Source organism: Corythoichthys intestinalis, chromosome 19 (genome assembly GCF_030265065.1).
Source record: "Corythoichthys intestinalis isolate RoL2023-P3 chromosome 19, ASM3026506v1, whole genome shotgun sequence".
Lineage (NCBI taxonomy): Eukaryota > Metazoa > Chordata > Actinopteri > Syngnathiformes > Syngnathidae > Corythoichthys > Corythoichthys intestinalis.
In genome coordinates this window covers 23,889,009-23,908,996 of record NC_080413.1, presented here as the reverse complement: position 1 = coordinate 23,908,996, position 19,988 = coordinate 23,889,009, and the positions used below count along the sequence as shown (strand labels likewise).

Below are 19,988 nucleotides of genomic sequence, written 5' to 3'. Positions count from 1 at the left end.
ATGAAATATTTTCATAACATTTGTGATAACATGTCAACTGACAACATGTTGAATTACACCTCTTTTATATCTTGTCCACTGGCATCGCTAAAATCGACCAAAACTGAAAAACTACCAGGTGTTTCTTTGTTTCAAAGTTGAATAGCTCTTATTAAGTTAATTAACTAGGCTGCTGTTAGAAGGAACTGTCACAGTAGACCTGACTTGACTAAACATTTTTCATTAATGTTAAACAATAAGGTGGCTCTATTTCACGCCTCTTACAAACCCCATTAGCATTCCGAATTCATCTGCTGCTCTTTAACAAAAGAAAATCCCATGTGGTAAATACACGAGGATTAACTGTAAAGCAACCATGACGCAATATTTTTCAAGTACCAATGCACTCCAAAATAGAGACTAATTACTTTGCTCCTTCAACATTTAAGGGGATTTGTAGCATGAAAATTAGAAGGGAACATTCAAGGCATTTACCTTCAAGAGAGAAGAATATGCTCAGTTTGGAAAACATGGTCACCTAACAGAAATGGATTTCAGATGAGATCTATAGTGATGATAAAGATCTCACACACCCGCTGAGCCTCCCTATCATTTCCACAAAGGGATAACATGTGATAAAAATTCTGTCAATGCCAGCTAGTTCAAAGTGGGGAACTTGACAAGCTGCCACAGATCAAATAGCACACCAAATGATCATTTAATCATGCTTTGACTGATGTACAAGTCATATATCTTTATTCATGAACTGCCAAAAAAAATGCTACTTCAAAAGTGAGGTCTTTTTTTTTTTTTTTTTTTTTTTAATAAGTTATTTTATGCTTACAAAAAGCTTAAAAAATAATAACATTTTTTAAAAATCTGCTAATGGAAGAAGTAAAAATTGTCTTAAAATAAGCCTTTATACTGAAATTATTCTTTTTCAGAGATTGTATTATATTTTGAGGGTTTTATTATTTTTTTTTTTTTTGTAGAAACTAGACACAGTCTTAGAGCAGGGGTGGGCAAACCGGTCCTCGAGGGCCGCAGTGGGTCCTGGTCTTTGTTCCAACTGATTCAGCACAGACAGTTGAACCAATGAGTTTTCAGCAGAAACAAGAAGCACCTGACTGCAATCCACTGATTGCACTTTTAAGAAACCAGATTGGTGAAAGGCTGTCCTCATGATGGATTTGAACAAAACCCGCACCCACTGCAGCCCTTTGTGGAATAGTTTGCCCACCTCTGTCTTAGAGAGACTATGATTTTTGCAACTCATAGTACAAGAATTGCAACACTGTTGTTCTTTTTCTTTTGAAGCAAATGATCAATTCTAAATTAAAAACTGTGCTTATTACTCTGAGCTGGAGGAATCATTGCACATAATGATGGTTCAATAAAGCTGTTTTGTAGCACCGCTTTGTCCTGGAAGTACCCCTAAACCTAAACCATGAAGAGACCTGAGTAACCCCCTGTCACTGTTCTGAGATTTGAGGGAGTTGGAGTTTTGAGGGATTTTGAGGATAAAAAAGGTGGGAAAAGACATTTGTTCGCAAGGATTTACTTTGTAAAAAAATTGATGGAACATGTCCTTAAAGTTGTAGCGAGTGCATCTGGTGATGGAGATGAGAAAGGCACTGGTTTAAAAACATAAATGGACCAAGTACTGTATAATTCTAGAGCTGAAACGATTACTCGAATAATTCGAGAAACTCGATTTTAAAATTGTTCGAGGAATTTTCTCCGCCTTAAAGAATCGTTTAATTTCACCAGCTCTAAGCATGACGTTTTGCCCGGACTACTTTTAATGCGGCAAAACTTGCTGATTCACTTACGTACAGGAAGAAGACAGGGGTGGCGGAAATATTTGATTTCAACCATGCATGAATATGAAGGTAACGACGATGAAGCCGACAAAAGCGAAGAGAAAGGCACTAAGAAAAAGCAGAAAGTGTCAAAAGTCTGGGAGCATTTCAAGCTGGACACCAAGGCAAATACTGTTTCATGTATTCACTGTAAGACGGCGCTTGCATACCATTACAGCACGTCTTCAATGATATAGCTCCACCGAAAGTACCCGGTTTACTCCGAGGACGTAAAAATTAAGTTAAGTTAACATAGCACTAATAAATGAAATTAACATTGCTGTACCTTGCTAACGTAACATTAGCCCTGCGGAGGGCTAGGTTTCTATTAATTATGACTACTGTCAGTGCATGGCTAACGCGTCTTTCATTTAAGGTTTATTTAATCTGTAAAAACAGCGCTGTATAGTGATAACGGTGTAAAATAAAAACATAAAAAAAGCTAACTGTAAACTTTAGCTCAGTAATCATGCCGAATGTGTTGCAATACAGCAGGTATCATACAGTGGGGCAAATAAGTATTTAGTCAACCACCAATTGTGCAAGTTCTCTTACTTGAAAAGATTAGAGAGGCCTGTAATTGTCAACATGAGTAAACCTCAACCATGAGACAGAATGTGCATAAAAAATTTTTTTTAAAAAACAGAAAATCACATTGCTTGATTTTTAAAGAATTTATTTCCAAATTAGAGTGGAAAAAAAGTATTTGGTCACCTACAAACAAGCAAGTTTTCTGGCTGTCAAAGAGGTCTAACTTCTTCTAACGAGGTCTAATGAGGTTTCACTCGTTACCTGTATTATGGCACCTGTTCTAACTCATTATCGGTATAAAAGACACCTGTCCGCAACCTCAGTCAGTCACACTACAAACTCCATTATGGCCAAGATCAAACAGCTGTCGAAGTACAGCAGAAACAAATTGTAGACCTGCGCCAGGCTGGGAAGACTGAATCTGCAATAGGTAAAATGCTTGGTGTAAAGAAATCAACTGTGGGAGCAATTATTAGAAAATGGAAGACATACAAGACCACTGATAATCTCCCTCGATCTGGGGCTCCATGCAAGATCTCACCCTGTGGCGTCAAAATGATAACAAGAACGGTGAGCAAAAATCCCAGAACCACACGGGGGGACCAAGTGAATGACCTAAAGAGAGCTGGGACCACAGTAACAAAGCCTACTATCAGTAACACAATGCGCCGCCAGGGACTCCAATCCTGCCCTGCCAGACGTCTCCCCTGCTGAAGAAAGTACAAGTCCACCACCACCATAACCGCTGTGAAGCATGGGGGTGAAAACATCATGCTTTGGGGCTGTTTTTCTGCAAAGGGACCATGACGACTGATCTGTGCAAAGGAAAGAATGAATGGGGCCATGTATCGAGAGATTTTGAGTGAAAATCTCCTTCCATCAGCAAGGGCATTGAAGATGAGACGTGGCTGGGTCTTTCAGCATGACAATGATCCCAAACACACAGCCAGGGCAACAAAGGAGTGGCTTCGTAAGAAGCATTTCAAGGTCCTGGAGTGGCCTAGCCAGTCTCCAGAGCTCAACCCCATAGAAAATCTGTGGAGGGAGTTGAAAGTTCGTGTTGCTCTAGAGGAGATCTGCATGGTGAAATGGGCCAAAATACCAGCAACAGTTTGTGAAAAGCTTGTGAAGAGTTACAGAAAACGTTTGGCCTTCATTATTGCCAACAAAGGGTACATAACAAAGTATTGAGATGAACTTTTGGTATTGACCAAATACTTATTTTCCACCATGATTTGCAAATAAATTTAAAAACCAAACAATTTTCTGGATTTTTTTCCACATTCTGTCTCTCATGATTGACGTTTACCCATGTTGACAACTACAGGCTTCTCTAATATTTTCAAGTGGGAGAACTTGCACAATTAATGGTTGATTAAATACTTATTTGCCCCACTGTACATATATTTTGAACACTGCAAAAAGTCAAAATCTTATCAGGACTTACAATTTAGACTAACTAAAAACTTAACTGGAACTGAAAGTTCAATTGAAACACGTGGGTAAAACACCGTACTTTTAATTGACGTGTGTTATCAAGCGTAACAACATTTTAAGGTAAGAAATAATTTTATTTTTTAATAAGATCTTAAGTTTTTTGAGAGACAGCAGTGAATTTTTTTCTAGTCACATCTGAGATGCAATTGTTGGCAGTTTTCAGCAAATAAAGACATTGTCTAAAAATGTGGTGAAATGTCTTTTTTCTCATGTATATTTATAATTGCTCTTTACCTGAAAAAAATGTTTTATGCAATAACTCGATTGATCGATGGAATTTTCAGTAGAATTCTGCCGTTCTCTTCAACTGAATTAAATATTATGTAGACATACTGTATTGCACTTCTCTAACACAGCTCACAGATGTCCTAATGACTTGTTTGAGACTGATTTTTGTGATGTACCTCAAGGATGAAGAAATATGGGTATAAATGTATGGCTTCTGTTACCCTGGCGATTAGGGATGGTGCTGGGACATGGACTCATGGAGGCACCACTTCCTCGCTAAACTGCCGAAAACCTCATTCAATTAATCCAGGCAGCGCAGAGTCGACAACTCAACTAATGATTTGATCATTTGAATATGGCCATTTATCAAATGCTATTGCTGATAAGAATGTTAATGGATGGTAATATTTGCTAACAAGTCCACAACTGGTTGAGGGCCTCAATGCTGTGTATGAAAGAAATTAAAAAGCTACTTTTTAATTAGAAGTTAAACTTTAATTATCTACTAGGAAAATCTCACAAGCACATACATAGCATGTAAGAAGATGGGGGGACTTCCTAATTAGTCAAATATTTGCCAAGAAAACTGATCAAATACAGGTTGTATAACGGAAAGGTTACTAACAACATGTTCAGTTAAAAAAGGTCACATAGAGAGGTAAGACTCATCGACTGTCCAAAGGTCTAGTGGATACAGCAGAGATGAACAAAAAATGTAGGAGGGTAAAGAAACAATAGTGTCTTGGAAGCATTGGCCAGATATAGCTGCACTTTTAAAAAGGTGCTTGAGGTGGGAGTAGAAACACGATCAAAACATCCAAAAGAAAAAACATTGCAGACTGTGTTAGGCAAGAGGGGGGAAAATAAATGTTGGAAAAGTTCTGACAAATAATGATTTACACCAGCAGGAAGGTCTTAAATTCAAAGACTTCTCAAAAAGGACCACTATCAGAGTATCAAACACTATGGCAAACAGGTATGCAATGACCAGAAGCTGTTCCTCTCTTGGCTAATTGTGCTAGTCAGCTACAGCTAACCCTGCCATATTCAGTAGAAAGCAGCGAGAGACCATTAATGCCTTCTAACTCCCAGTGGTTCGCTTCATTATGCGTTCACCCTATTCACATCGATCAACCTACATAGTGTCAACAGCTGACATTGAATCATACGACCAATCTTGAAAACGCTCAAACCGCAGCTATTAAACTGTCTGTTTAATCATTTGTGTTCCTCCCCCTTCCATTCTATCCCTTTGCTTCAGCCCCAGTCCAACAGCACTTTGTCCTTTTATATAATGAGGCACAGACTACCATTATGTCATCTTCCCTGGTAAAGTCCAGTGCCACCACTGACAGATGAGCACCGGGGGAGGCGTAAGATCTAAGAGCTTTGCTCATCATTACCAGTGCATCAATGTGCAACACTGCTCTTTTATGCCTGTTTTCTACAAAGTGGTCTGAATGGGTTTTCAATAGATACTGCTTACTCGTCCACTTAGGGATGTGATGCTGGGATGCTACGTAAATAACATTACATCATACCAGTGCAATATACAACATACAGTATAGACTCTCCGGAAGTGGAACTCCACTCAAGAAACTACAGTGGTATGAAAAAGTATCTGAATCGTTTGGAATTTCTCGCATTTCTGCATAAAATCACCATCAAATGTGATCTGATCTTTGTCAAAATCACACAGATGATAAAAGACTGTCTGCTTTAACTAAAACCACCCAAACATTTATAGGTTTTCATATTTTAATGAAGATAGTATGCAAACAATGACATAAGGGAGAAAAATAAGTGAACCATCACATTTAATATTTTGTGGCCCCCTCTTTGGCAGCAACAACTTCAACCAGATGCTTCCTGTAGCTCCAAATCAGCCTGGCACATCAATCAGGACTAATCTTGGCCCATTCTTCTCTACAAACCTGCTGCAGTTCAGTCAGATTCCTGGGATGTCTGGCGTGAATCGCCGTCTAGATCATGCCACAGCATCTCAATGGGGTTCAAGTCTGGACTTTGACTTGCGCACTCCAGAACATGTATTCATTTCTTCTAAAACCATTCTGAAGTTCATTTACGTCTGTGTTTTGGATAATTGTCTTGTTGCAGCGTCCATCCTTTTTTTAAACTTCAACTGTCTGACAGACGGCCTCAGGTTTTCCTGCAAAACATCCTATTAAACTTTGAATTCATTCTTCCATTAATGATTGCAAGTTGTCCAGGACCTTAGGCAGCAAAACAGCCCCAAATAATGATGCTCCCTTCACCATGCTTCACGGTGGGAATGAGGTGTTGATGTTGGTGAGATGTTCCATTTTTCCTCCACACGTCTTTAGGTGTTACTCCCAAACAATTCAACTTTGGTTCCATCAGTCCAATAAATATTTTGCTAAAACGTCTGTGGAGTGTCCAAGTGCCTTTTTGCGAACATTAAACGAACAACAATGTTTTTTTTAGACAGCAGTAGCTTCCTCAGTGTAGTCCTCCCATGAACACCATTCTTGGCCATAGTTTTACATATAGTTGATGTGTGCACAGATATTAAGTCTTTAGCAAACACGAGAGGGTTCTTTTTTTACCTGAGTATTCTGCGCTGAACTCTTGGCGTCATCTTTGGTGGACGGCCACTCCATGGGAAAGAAGCAACAATGCCAAACTCTCTCCATTTGTAGACAATTTCTCTGACTGTCCATTGATGAACATCCAGACCTTTAGTGATTGTTTTGTATCCTTTCCCAGCTTTATACAAATCAACAATCCTTGATAGCAGGTCTTCAGACAGCTCTTTTGACCGAGCCATGATGCACATCAGACAATACTTCTCATCAAGATATTTCTTTCCAGGTTTGTGTTTTATAGTGGGCAGGGCAGCTTTATACAACTCATCAGTGATTGGGCACAGACCTGACTTAAAATGTTTGGTAAAAAAAAAAAAAAAAAATGGTTTCAATAGCTCTTTAAGTCTCCTTAGGCAGAGGGTTCACTTATTTTTCCTCCTTCTGTCATTGTTTGCATGCTATCCTCATTAAAATATGAAAACCATAAATGTTTGGATGGTTTTAGTTAAAGAAGACACTGTTTTTACATCAGTGTGATTTTGACAAAGATCCGCTCATATTTGATGGTGATTTTATGTAGAAATGTGAGAAATTCCAAAAGATTCAGATACATTTTCATACCACTGTATAACAGAGTAAACACCTTTGGGTTCATGTCAAAGTGGCTGTGCACAGGAGATGCCTTCACAATGCAAGTTGGAAAACTGGGTAAATAGTGTCATTTCTAATAGTGCCACACTAATAAAATACACACACAAAAAGAGCTTTAGAGGGTGTGCATATTTATGTAACCCCGTTTATTTTTCTTCCATTCAAAATTCAGTCATACTTGTTATAGGTCACATTAAGGATGGAAAAGTTTTTGGATGCTTTATGCATATGAAACAATGTATGAGTGTAGACTTTTTATATAACTGTATATGCGACTGCTGAGTGATGACTCATATTGCACTCAGCCTTCTAGGTGGCTTTCGGATTAATTGAGATATTCTTGTGTTTTCATAAAAAAAGTCTCTGACAGTACCAAGGGGAAATCAGGTCATAGGCAAAGAGCACAGCATATTTTGAGGAGACAGCTAAAAACCTTCAAACAAGGATTTCTTTTACTGACATCTGTAGCCCGAATGTCTACATCATAGATCTGTGCTCTGTTTGTCTTTTTTGGAAATTTAAGCCAATACAATTCTGAGATTGACTGAGTTCATTAAAAATTCACAAGCACAATTCAGCAGGGTGCATAAAACAGGCAATTCTAATTGCAAGAAAAAGAACAAAACAAAACAAAAAAAGTTCTTCTGGGATTGGAAGAGATACATAAAATTGGAGCTAAGGCCATTCTGCTATTTTATGTGACAGAAAACAACTAATTATTTGCTGTACATCTTCCTAGAGGAATACCAGGGAGCTGTTTTAACCTGCGGCTCAATCCAAATCACCATTGTCTCGCAGGTGCTTTAACAACCATCCCAGGATGGTTAGCTACACAAAGGGCAGTAATTAAACATAAATCACATCAACACCATCTTCGCTCAAGACAGTTAAATTAACATATCTGAAGAATATTTCAGTAAACAAGTGACGACTGGTTTTTGCTGTTGTTTTGTTGTTGTTGTTTTTTTACCATCAAAGACCATCTATAGGAGCGTCAGCAAAAGGGAAGGAAGTCTGTGGTGCGGCAGTTCTGAAGCCTAAAACATACATACTGTACTACTATGGAGGTAGATTTGTGTCTTTATTATTCAATCAAAAAAAAAGTTGCTTCGATCAAATAAAAAGTTGCTTCTATCAAAATATATACTTTCAATCGAAGAAAACGTCACTTCAATCAAAAAAAATGTGTTTGAATGCAAAAATAAATTTGAAACTCAAAAAAATATATTTGAAAACTATTTTTCTTTGATTGAATTTTATTTTTTTGATCAAAGTCAAGTTTTTTTTAATTGAAACACCATTTTTGATTGAAGTCATGTAATTTTCCGTTTGGACCACATTTTGGCTAGGACATTTGTGTCTTTATTATTCAATCAAAAAATAAATTGCTTCAAACAAAAAAATATATATTTTCAAAAGAAAAATCACTTCAATCAAATTTTTTTTTAAAAATCAATCGTAGAAAAAAAGGTTTGAATGTGAAAAAATATTTGAGACTCAGAAATTCGCATTTGAACACTTTATTTTTCATTCAAACTGTTTTCTTTGATTGAAGCAATCCTTTTTGTGTTTGAGCCATATTAGGGGTAGGACATTTGTGTCAAAATCATTCAATCGCAATAAAAGTTGCTTTAATCAAAAAACTATTTTTAATCAAAGAAAAAAATCATTTGCAAAAACTTTTTTTTTTTTTAAATATATTTTTTATTTGAAATATATATATACTGGACTGTCTCAGGAAATTAGAATACACAATATTCTAATTTTTTGAGACAGTCCTGTGTATATATACAGGACTGTCTCAGGAAATTAGAATACACAATATTCTAATTTCCTGTATATATTTCCTGAGACAGTCAGGAAATTAGAATATTGTGTATTCTAATTTCCTGAGACAGTCCTGTATATATACACAGGACTGTCTCAAAAAATTAGAATATTGTGTATTCTAATTTTCTGAGACAGTCCAGTATATTTTTTTATTGAAGTGTCACTTTTTTTGAAAAGCAAAAAGTTTTAAACTTATTTTTTTCAAAGTGGAAAAAGTTTTGAACACACTTTTTTTTTTTGAAGTGGAAAAAGTTTTGAAGGCACTTTTTTTCGATTGAATCATTTTGACACAAAGATTCTCCTTCAACGCTAGTTCCGGTGTGTTTGATTGGCAGGTAGCTGAGCCAATGACATAAAAGTATGAAGCAAGCATAATGGCCACCAGGGCTCCATCCAGCCATCGGAGTCTAAGCCGAATATAGGGCACCGGTACGGGCGTGTGACATCGGCATTTCACCGGAGTACGGTGCCCTGTTGCTTAATGTGATTTAACACGGCGAACTTCACCCGCTGCCCTGACGTGACGGTTGGCAATTGGTTCCAACCGGAGTGTCCGCGACGCGCCGGTACGGGAGTGGTCGGCGAGTGGCCCGACACTAGCCTGCCCAGTAAGCGAGTGGACTACCGGCGAGTCGCCGGCGTCCACGCCGGCAGCCCCATCGCTTCAGCTTTGAATGAGTGCCGTGTCATTCGCGGGGTGTCCACTCGACAGCGGGCCTCCGCGCCTGGGGGGTGATATCGGGGTCCGACCAGTGTGCCACGACAGGGCACCGTACCGTTGCGGGTACTCCGGTGAAATGCCGATGTCACACGCCCGTACCGGTGCCCTATATTCGGCTTAGACTCCAACAGACTCCGATGGCTGGATGGAGCCCTGGTGGCCATTATGCTTGCTTCATACTTTTATGTCATTGGCTCAGCTACCTGCCAATCAAACACACCGGAACTAGCGTTGAAGGAGAATCTTTGTGTCAAAATGATTCAATCGAAAAAAAGTGCCTTCAAAACTTTTTCCACTTCAAAAAAAAAAAGTGTGTTCAAAACTTTTTCCACTTTGAAAAAAATAAGTTTAAAACTTTTTGCTTTTCAAAAAAAGTGACACTTCAATAAAAAAATATATATATTTCAAATAAAAAATATATATATATAAAAAAAAAAAAAGTTTTTGCAAATGATTTTTTTCTTTGATTAAAAATAGTTTTTTGATTAAACCAACTTTTATTGCGATTGAATGATTTTGACACAAATGTCCTACCCCTAACATGGCTCAAACACAAAAAGGATTGCTTCAATCAAAGAAAACAGTTTGAATGAAAAATAAAGTGTTCAAATGTGAATTTCTGAGTCTCAAATATTTTTTCACATTCAAACCTTTTTTTCTACAATTGATTTTAAAAAAAAAAATTTGATTGAAGTGATTTTTCTTTTGAAAATATATATTTTTTTGTTTCAAGCAATTTATTTTTTGATTGAATAATAAAGACACAAATGTCCTAGCCAAAATGTGGTCCAAACGGAAAATTACATGACTTCAATCAAAAATGGTGTTTCAATTAAAAAAAACTTGACTTTGATCAAAAAAATAAAATTCAATCAAAGAAAAATAGTTTTCAAATATATTTTTTTGAGTTTCAAATTTATTTTTGTATTCAAACACATTTTTTTTGATTGAAGTGACGTTTTGAAAGTATATATTTTGATTGAAGCAACTTTTTATTTGATCGAAGCAACTTTTTTTTTGATTGAATAATAAAGACACAAATCTACCTCCATATACTACATCCTCTCTGTGTTAAATTCTTTGAAAAGTGTTTCTTTAAATGATCAAAGTTGGCAAACTACTAGCAGGACAGCTAAATGTCAAATGATCTATTCACAAGCAAAGCAAATATTAATTTCGCACTGTATAGAAGGCTTTGAGGTAAAACATCATGAGCTCAAAGAAAGGATATTTTCAAGTCAAGCAGTTTCAAATTCAAGACTCACCGTGTTCCATCAGCTTTCCAACTGACTTTGTAGCTATGGTCCTCCAGGAAACGAAGGTTTTGTCGATCCATTGATACAGGCTGAGCACCAGGAAAACCAGATCTGACGCCAAAAGGAAAATACCATGTTGACTGCATTCTTTTTTTACAAGACATGTTGTAGCTACAACCTAAATGAACATGCCTTATAGAATTAGCAATACAAGTTTTTTTATGAATACAGAGAGAAGCCCATGAAGGTAGGTGGACCCAAAGGTCCAATGAGCAGCAGTGTGTGAATTGTTTAGTAAAAATATCAGCGTGAGTGCTAAAAGTGGATGTGACATTATTAAATCATTTAAGAAAAAAAAGAAGAAATATAATTCAAGATGAATGAGTGTAATTTCTTTTGTAAAAAGCAAACTTCCTCTCGATATGTTTCTTCAGATAAGCCAATTAAAAAAAAAAAAGCGGCAGCAGTGTAAACCATACAGCCCCAAGCTATACTAGTACAGTCGAATTGAGTTACTCGTAACTAAATGAAGACAATATCTTGACAATATCGGTGTAACTGTTTTAAAATGTATGTTAACTTAGCCATATTATACAAGACAACCAGGACAGGGAGTGTTTCATCTTTCATGACTACACAACTGCTACATTGTAATTACAGTATTTTAATTTGGGGATCTACTGTCATCATCCCAGTTTTCCTTTTAGCAAGAAGTGGCGAAACCTCCTGAAATTTGTAGTGTCTCACATGATAACTGCTTGGCATTTTTGTGCAATTAGGCACTTATTTTTGTCGATTTATTCAATAAAGGGCTTCGATTTGGAAGGGGGTCGCATTCAACGCAACGATGCATAATCAAACTATTAATAGATATGTTTTCTATAGAATACCTGAATAAACTAGACAAGGTTATATTCACATTAACATTTGAAAATCTAAACGTTTTTATTTTATAGATCAATGACGGCCTACCATTGTTGGGTCGAGCAGCCAAAAATTGTATTCAAGTAAACTGAGTATTGTTACCTCCAAAAATATCCCCCAAAATAAAAAATAAAAAAATTTATAATAGCAATCAAGTATTTAGTGAAAATAAAATAAAATACTCAAGTAACGAGTAAATGGTGTACACGTGCTGATTTGTGCCATGCAATCACTTTGGAAACTTTGCTTGTATTTGTAGCAACAGAGTCGCCTTGCTCTGATTGGTCACAACTAGAGGAGTACGAAATTTCCGATTCTTAGATTATTTGTGATTCAGCCGTGGAAGATTCGAGAACGATTCACAAACATCCAAAATCCGATAACTGAAATATGCCAAGCAAAGCGGAACTAAAACAAAGTCAACGCGGTCTTCGGGACACAATGAGGAACGGACCGAAAATATACATCATGCTCAACTCATGCCGCTGGATAATACAACAATAATTCCTGACTGCGGCCAACAGCCGCTACAAAGTATACGCACATAATGCTACGGTGGATATCACACGTATACTACGGTGGATATCACATGTATATAGAACTACAGTCCCTGACAAGTCTTGTCGCTTATCCATTTTGTAGAAACAATTGCTTACAACCTGACATTCAATTATTCAATTGGTTTCAGAAATGGCTCATATGAAAGCTAAGACCCTCCCTAATGATACTGAATGCACAAAAATATATTTGTTTCACTGAAAAAAGATTTATCATTTAATGAAGACATAATCGTCAAATTTTGGCAAGACAAAAGTTTTGTCGCCTACAGAAAGTAGTGTGAAAATTGAACAAAAAATGTACTTCAAATACAAAAATATGTTACGGGACATAACATAAGCGAATTAAGCAGTGGTAGATGCGAAATGACAGAATCGGTGGCGTAAGCACATGTATAGAAAACTGGATGCAAAATGACAGACTCGCCGGCGTTAGCACATGTATAGAAAACAAGATGCGAAATGACAGACTTGCCGGCGTTAGTAAACAGCTGGTAGGCTGTTGTAGCGAACCTTCCGAGCAAATCTAATTAACTTTTTACCTAAAATACTCCTAAATCTGCAAAATCTTGACTTGAATCTGTCTTTAAATCATGAAACAGTTTTAAAACTTTCACAAGTGGAAAGTAGACAGAAGGGAAATTATGGAATAACGGGAGCAATTTTAACGACTTTAACGGTTGATTCACAACATTAAATTAATTGAAAGTAGTTTAAAGCTGCTGATATAGAATGGGGACTTGAGTATTTTATTTACTGTTTTCAACTGTTAACTTGATACTGAAATAGTAGTATATTTAAGTCTGAGAGGATTTTGTACAATTTTTGTAACTAATGTACGAAACATTACAAAGAGCTAACAGCTGGGGGGGCATCAATAATCGATTTATAATCGAAACGTAGCCTCTGAATCGTAATTGAATCGTTAGGTGCACCAAAATTCCCACCTCTAGTCACAATGAGTCAAACGTAACTAGTAGTTTCATTACATTGACACCCGCTAATACAGTGGTACCTCGACATACGATCGCTTCGGCACACGATCTTTTCGACAGCAGACATAAAATTTGACTCGCCATGCTCGAAATACGATGACATGACAGCACCGCATACGAACGCACGGCAGATTTTCTTGTGGGGCAAATCAACACAGGTTTCAAAAGGACACGGTCCCAGTTGAAGCCCAGGACCGTATGTATTTTTGTGTGAGACCAAGATTGAGCTTTTTGGCAACAAACACTCTCAGTGGGTCTGGCGTGCCACGAAAGATGCGCATGCTGAAAAGCACCTCATACCCACTGGGGTATGAGGTTAGGTATGGGGGTGGGTCAGTGATGCTGTGGGGCTGTTTCGCTTCCAAAGGCCCTGGGAACCTCGTTAGGGTGCATGGCATCATGAATGCTTTGAAATACCAGGACATTTTAAATCAAAATCTGTTGCCCTCTGCCCGAAAGCTGAAGATGGGTCGTCACTGGGTCTTTCAGCAAGACAATGACCCTAAACATATGGCCAAATCTACACAGAAATGGTTCACCAGACACAAAATCGAGCTCCTCCCATGGCCATCTCAGTCCCCAGACCTTGTTTTGTTGGCAAAAGGGGGATGTACAAAGTATTAACACCAGGGGTGCTAATAATTGTGACACACATTATTTGATGTCAAATATTTTTTTCTTTATGTGGGATTTTTTCCCCACTGAAAGAATGCACTTGTATTGAAGGTTGGATTTTTCTTTTTTTTCCATTAGGGTCCCATATTATTTGAATTAAAAAAAAAATATTAGAAGCTAAAAAACACATATTTTTCAGGGGTGCCAATAATTATGCAGGGCACTGTACGACCATTTGGAATTACAAACAAGGTCCTGGAACGAATTAACTTCATGTAGAGGTGCCACTGTAGTTTACACAAGCAATAAATAATGTAGATAAAACTATAAATAACAAACAGAATGTAGGTCAATGTAATGCAGTAAAAGTACCATCTAGTTTATGGGTCCCCAAACTACGGCCCGCGGTCCGGATATGGCCCGCCTCCACATTTGGTCCGGCCCTCTGAACAATACTAGAGAGCATCTTGATTTTTTTTTTTTTTTTTTTTTTTTAAACTCAATAGTGTTTTTTATTTCCTGGCCTTTTTCTGTGAGGAACTCAAAGAGGGTTATTTGGTTATTATCTATTTAATTAATAGTGTTATTATTATTTATTATTATTATATAATATTATATTATTATTTTTATTTTATGTACTTTTGTTCCGTGAAGAATCCAGAAAGGGTTATTTGATTGTGGCTTTCTGAGAAACAATAATTTTCTACATTTAGGCACTCCTGCAATCGTCACACTTTTTCTGTTACAAACTGACCCCGGCCCCTCGTCAGAGAAGGGAAGTTATGTGGCCCTCACAGGAAAAAGTTTGGGGACCCCTGACCTAGTCTTTACAAAAGTCCTCAAGTAAAATAAAATGTTGCTACTGAGACTATTCTGACAGGTACAATTTATCCCCAAAAAAGAATTCAAGGAAATGTAACTTGTTAATACAAACTCTTCATCCTGCTTCTTATGCAGTGAAGATTATTAGGTAGATGAAAACGGATAAAAGGGGATGGGAAACTGATACACTAATCCACTGATACAATAGATTTGTAACTACATTTGGACGGTAGTTTAATAAAATGCAGCAACACATACAGGTAAAAATAGGAGCGAGCAGAAAATGGAGCTTGTGTTGACTGTTCCCTCTTTTCAGACAGAGCTGACTCTCAGCTATTTCATTAAAAAGCTGCAGCTGCATTTTTCTCTTATAAGAAAAATCTATTCCTGACTATCTCGCCTGTTTCAAAGTGTCAAGATCAGGAGAACAAAAAAAAGTGGTGACTTCAGAGAAATCAGCCTCTCACAATACACCCACATATGCAAATGAATGCACACACCTTTTCCCAAAGGGGCAGGAGAGCACAAAAGAAGGTACTGTACTTACTTGTTCCACTCGGCCATCTCTTGACACATTCTTTGAATCTCCCCTAGTTTTGGCTGTGTGGTGACCTGTGTGACGCCTTTAACCGTGACACCTTCGAGGAATACAGCCCCCTGGGAGGAAGACACAAAGAAATCAGTGTTGGAATAAGAAAAAAACACTCCCTCCTACACCAAATATGTGAGATACTTTTTCACACCGCTAAAACTGTTCCAAACAGTTGTTCTCAGCTGTGTTGACAAGCGTCTGGAAAGCTTTTTTTTTTTTATCTTACCTCTCCAGATCACAACATCCCTACATGAATTATGTATTAATTTAGCCTAATAAACCGGCTCCTCTGCTTCGAGATTCCACCTCTCGCTTCATTACCTAACGAAATGCTGTAAGCTTGTTTCAAAATATCATTCAAGTGTATCTTGTAGTCGGGGTGGAGGTTCCAATGTCAGTTTAGATAATTTTGTGTTAAATTTCTAACAAAAACATGCCGTCTTCATAGAGCAATTTAACTTGACTGTTCGGATGAGTGTAAGCTCTTGTCTCTCTATGCCAAGTGATTGACAGGTGATCAGTTCAGGTTTTACCCTGCTTTCCAACTGAGATAAGCTTCCGCTTGTCCATGCAAAGGATAACATAGATGTAAGTGCATGCTTTATACTTTGAATTTGTAATACCGTAGCTCCAGGGGAAAGTTTGATGCCCTTCTCAGAGTAAATCTATTTATAAGTCAGTCCATGTAATTTCTACCAAAAATATTGCATGCTATGAGTGAATGATCACATTTCTAAGATGGGGATACTAAGACGGGGTACTAAAATTTTAATGAACTACAAAACATTTCCATAAATGCAGGCCATTGTTTTAAAATAGATACAACATGTTAATGCGTGCAAAAAATATATAATATATACAAGGGGCATTCAAAAAGTAATGCACTCAAGTGCATTGCTCGTACAGGATTTAACCCATCTTGTTTATATTTGGCACAAACATGATAGGACACACCTTTTTGCGATTGTTATATGTGTTTTTCTTATTTTCAGATTTTTAAAGCTTAAACTAGCTTCCAAAATGGCTGCCCCTCTTGAAGCTCGTCAGAAACAAAGAGCTGTAATCGAATTCCTCGTTGCAGAGGGAGAAACTCCTCTGACCCCCGATCCCTCATTACTGGAGATGAAACATGGGTATAATATTTTGAACCTGAATCTAAAAGGAGATCAGTGGAATGGCGTCACCCAAATTCACCAAGGACCAAAAAGTTCAAGGCCCAAAAGTCAGCTGGCAAAATTATGGCCACCTTTTTTGGGATTCTCAAGGTGTAATCCTTGTGGATTTTTTGCCAAAGGGGGAAACCATTAACTCTGAGGTATACATTGAGACTCTTAGAAGCTCAAAGCAAGAATTCGATGAGTTCGGCCCAATTTGGACATGGCAAATGTGCTCCTCCAGCATGACAATGCACGTCCTCACACAAGCATCAGGACCATGGAGGTCATCACTTCATTTGGATGGACTGTGATACCACATCTGCCATATTCTCCTGATTTGGCACCGTCAGACTACCTCGTTTTTGGTCCAATGAAAGAAGGACCCTGGGGCAACCGATATGGCAATGACGATAAAGTGATAACTGCTGTCAAGAATTGGCTTAGAGATCAACCGGGTGAGTTCTACAACACTGGTATACATGCCCTCGTTCATAGGTGGACTGTAGCTCTTGAGAGAGGTGGAGAGTATGTGGAGAAGTAAAAATGTAATCCTCACACTTTTACCTTTCTTTTTATGTAGAATACATGTTGCTTGCTATTATAATTTGTTTGTACATAATAAAGTTGGGTGCATTACTTTTTGAATACCCCTCGTATAATAATATATAATAAACTCATTTACAAATTCTGCCGAAATGAATTCAAATCTAGCAAAGCAATTTTGACCTCAGGTCTGTCATCATTAAAAGTCTAAAAATTCGTCTTGTGTTTATTAAGGGCCTGGTCTAGTAAAGGTTTGCAGGTGCAGATGCAGAGGCTGCACTGCTAACTGGGAACACCTAAGACTGTTGAACGGTTGGTATTGCTGCACAAAAAAAAAAATCTGTGCCTCTTTAGCATTCCTGAAATGCAGATGCAAACCAGCATGCACCGAGTTGCCAGTGAAACGTGAAAGAGAAAACACGCTCATATAAAAATTTCAAATGCTTGGAACAAAAATTATTCTAACTTATTCATACATTCATTTAGAAATGCTGTTGTAGAGTTGCTACAGACTGGAACTCACTGACGAGTTATAATACATCACATGCGGTCACCAAAAGCAAATTTCAGTGTGTAAAAAATACAATTTTTTAGCATGCGCTAATTCGGATGTTTCGTAAGTTAGACCCTTAGAAAATTCATAAATAAGCTCATTAGATGGGGCTTTGCAAGACAAAGGCCCATATAGTAAAATTACTTTTTTTTTTTAATGGCGTTTCTCAGCACGCCTCACAGCCCGAATCGTTTGACATATCTGCACCATTCAAATATCAAAATGACTGGAATTTTCGCATGCTGCAGGAAGTTCTTCGACTGACCCCCCTCCCCCTCCAAATTTTCTGTTCACCCATAGACGCAGGTTTTTTTGAAAAGGAAAAAAAAAATTCAAAACGCTACTTGTCCTACAATTTTTGATCAAAACACAAAATTTACACATAAAAAAAAAAGTCCAGGATGGTAAGGGGTATAAAAGTTGTATACGGAATTTGGCAAAGACGTATGGTTCCCCCCAAATTTGTAAAAACCCATTCATTTCGAATGGGATGCCATTGACAGCCGTGTATGTCCAAATTTCCCATTCTTTTTCAAGGGCAGGAAAACATAAGTCTTTGTGATTTTTGACCATTTACCATGACAGCCGGTTGACATTAAATTGGCAACCAAGTAAGTCGAAGCCACTGACAGCCATGCACGTCTGCGCCATTAATGGCCGTGTACGTACAAATTTCCCGTTCATTTTCAATGGCAGAAAAACCTGTGTGGTTGTGATTTTTGACCAAAAACTTACTATTACAGCCCCTTGACATTCAACTAGCACTCAAGTAAACCGATGCCATTGACAGCCATGCAACCGCACATGTCCCCAAAATGTCCCCAAATCAACAGGCAGTGAAATGATAGATCTGTATCTACCACAGCAAAGTCCCATTGTAATTTCTCCAGAAATTGCAGTTTCTAGTTTTTAAAGGGACTCCATTTTTCCTATTATCAGTTTTAAATTGTAATGTATTTTGTCTATGCAGATGTAACAATTTTACTTTTTTTTTTTTTTTACAATTTAACTCAATTGGCAAACAGTTCCCCTAACCTTGAGAAGGCCATTCAACTATGACCAAGAAACTCAACTCCTTAATGATGCTGGAGTAATGCAGAGTGCAAACTGCAGCTCTGCCTGCCAGCTTGTTCCCTTCAGAGCCTGATGCTGTTGCACAAGTGTGTACATCCGGAGCAATTGGATTTGTCTTAGCACGGTTTCTCAATGCACTTAAGGATTTACGCTTTTCTTTTGGAGATGATTCCCTTTCAAAACAATTTTCTTGAAGTGTTTTTATCTTATTATTACGACTTACAGTAGTAACTACTCCATTATAGAAGTGCAAGAGAGCGATTGAGGCTGATGTTGATCGCTTCCTTTTTCATAATGAAAAACATGGGTTAATGTATTGAAGCAATACAATGGAAAAAACTGTACTTTAATTCAGCGTCCATTCATTTGTGGAAAAAACTCCTACCAGTTTGAACTTCTCCTTCTTTCGTTTGCCAGGCGCTGACCCGGATGAGCTGGGCCCGGATTCCTGACCAACTGCATTTCCGTCGTCATCAACTTCCCCATCATCGTCATCAAAGCACCACTCTGGCAGCGTGGGGGGCGCGGGGGCGTCCTCCTCGTCCCCATAGCGACGGAAAAGCTCTTTGAGGTAGTCACCCTTGTAGATCCCAGGGGCCCGGGCTTGGGCAAAAGCTGCAACTGCTGCTTCAATGCTGATAAGAGTGAATGGGAGCGGGATTATCATTTCAAACTTGCCCACTGACCATATTCTGCACAATTGACCATTTTAAATTCAGAAATTAAATAAAACTTAGTCATGCCTGACAGTCTAAGAGATGCATAAATGTGCAACCCTCGTTCTGAGGAAGTTGGGACGTTGCGTTAAACGTAAATAAAAATATACACTGATTAACTTTATTGTTTTTAGCAATTATTCATTAACTTTTATGGCTGCAAAACGTTCCAAAGGAGCTGGGATAGGTTGCAAAAAAGTTGAGGAATGCTCATCTCAAACCTTTTTGGAAGATACCACAGGTGAACAAGCTAAATGGGAACTAGTGAGTGCCATGCTTGGGTATAAAAGGAGCTTGCCTGAATTGCTCTACCTTTCA

At 37.8% G+C, this 19,988-nt stretch overlaps 1 protein-coding gene across 2 annotated transcripts in view; it reads right to left on the bottom strand.

Moving 5' to 3' along the window:
- The window catches only part of rngtt (RNA guanylyltransferase and 5'-phosphatase), a 137,024-nt gene that overhangs the window by 107,362 nt on the left and 9,674 nt on the right, over window positions 1-19,988 (bottom strand). For both annotated transcript variants that reach the window (XM_057822367.1, XM_057822368.1), the window contains exons 6-8: window positions 19,340-19,589; window positions 15,583-15,692; window positions 11,132-11,233 (exon numbers count right to left, since the gene is read on the bottom strand). In XM_057822367.1, the coding sequence (XP_057678350.1) occupies window positions 11,132-11,233; window positions 15,583-15,692; window positions 19,340-19,589 (462 nt within the window). The remainder of the gene's footprint in view (window positions 1-11,131; window positions 11,234-15,582; window positions 15,693-19,339; window positions 19,590-19,988) is intronic.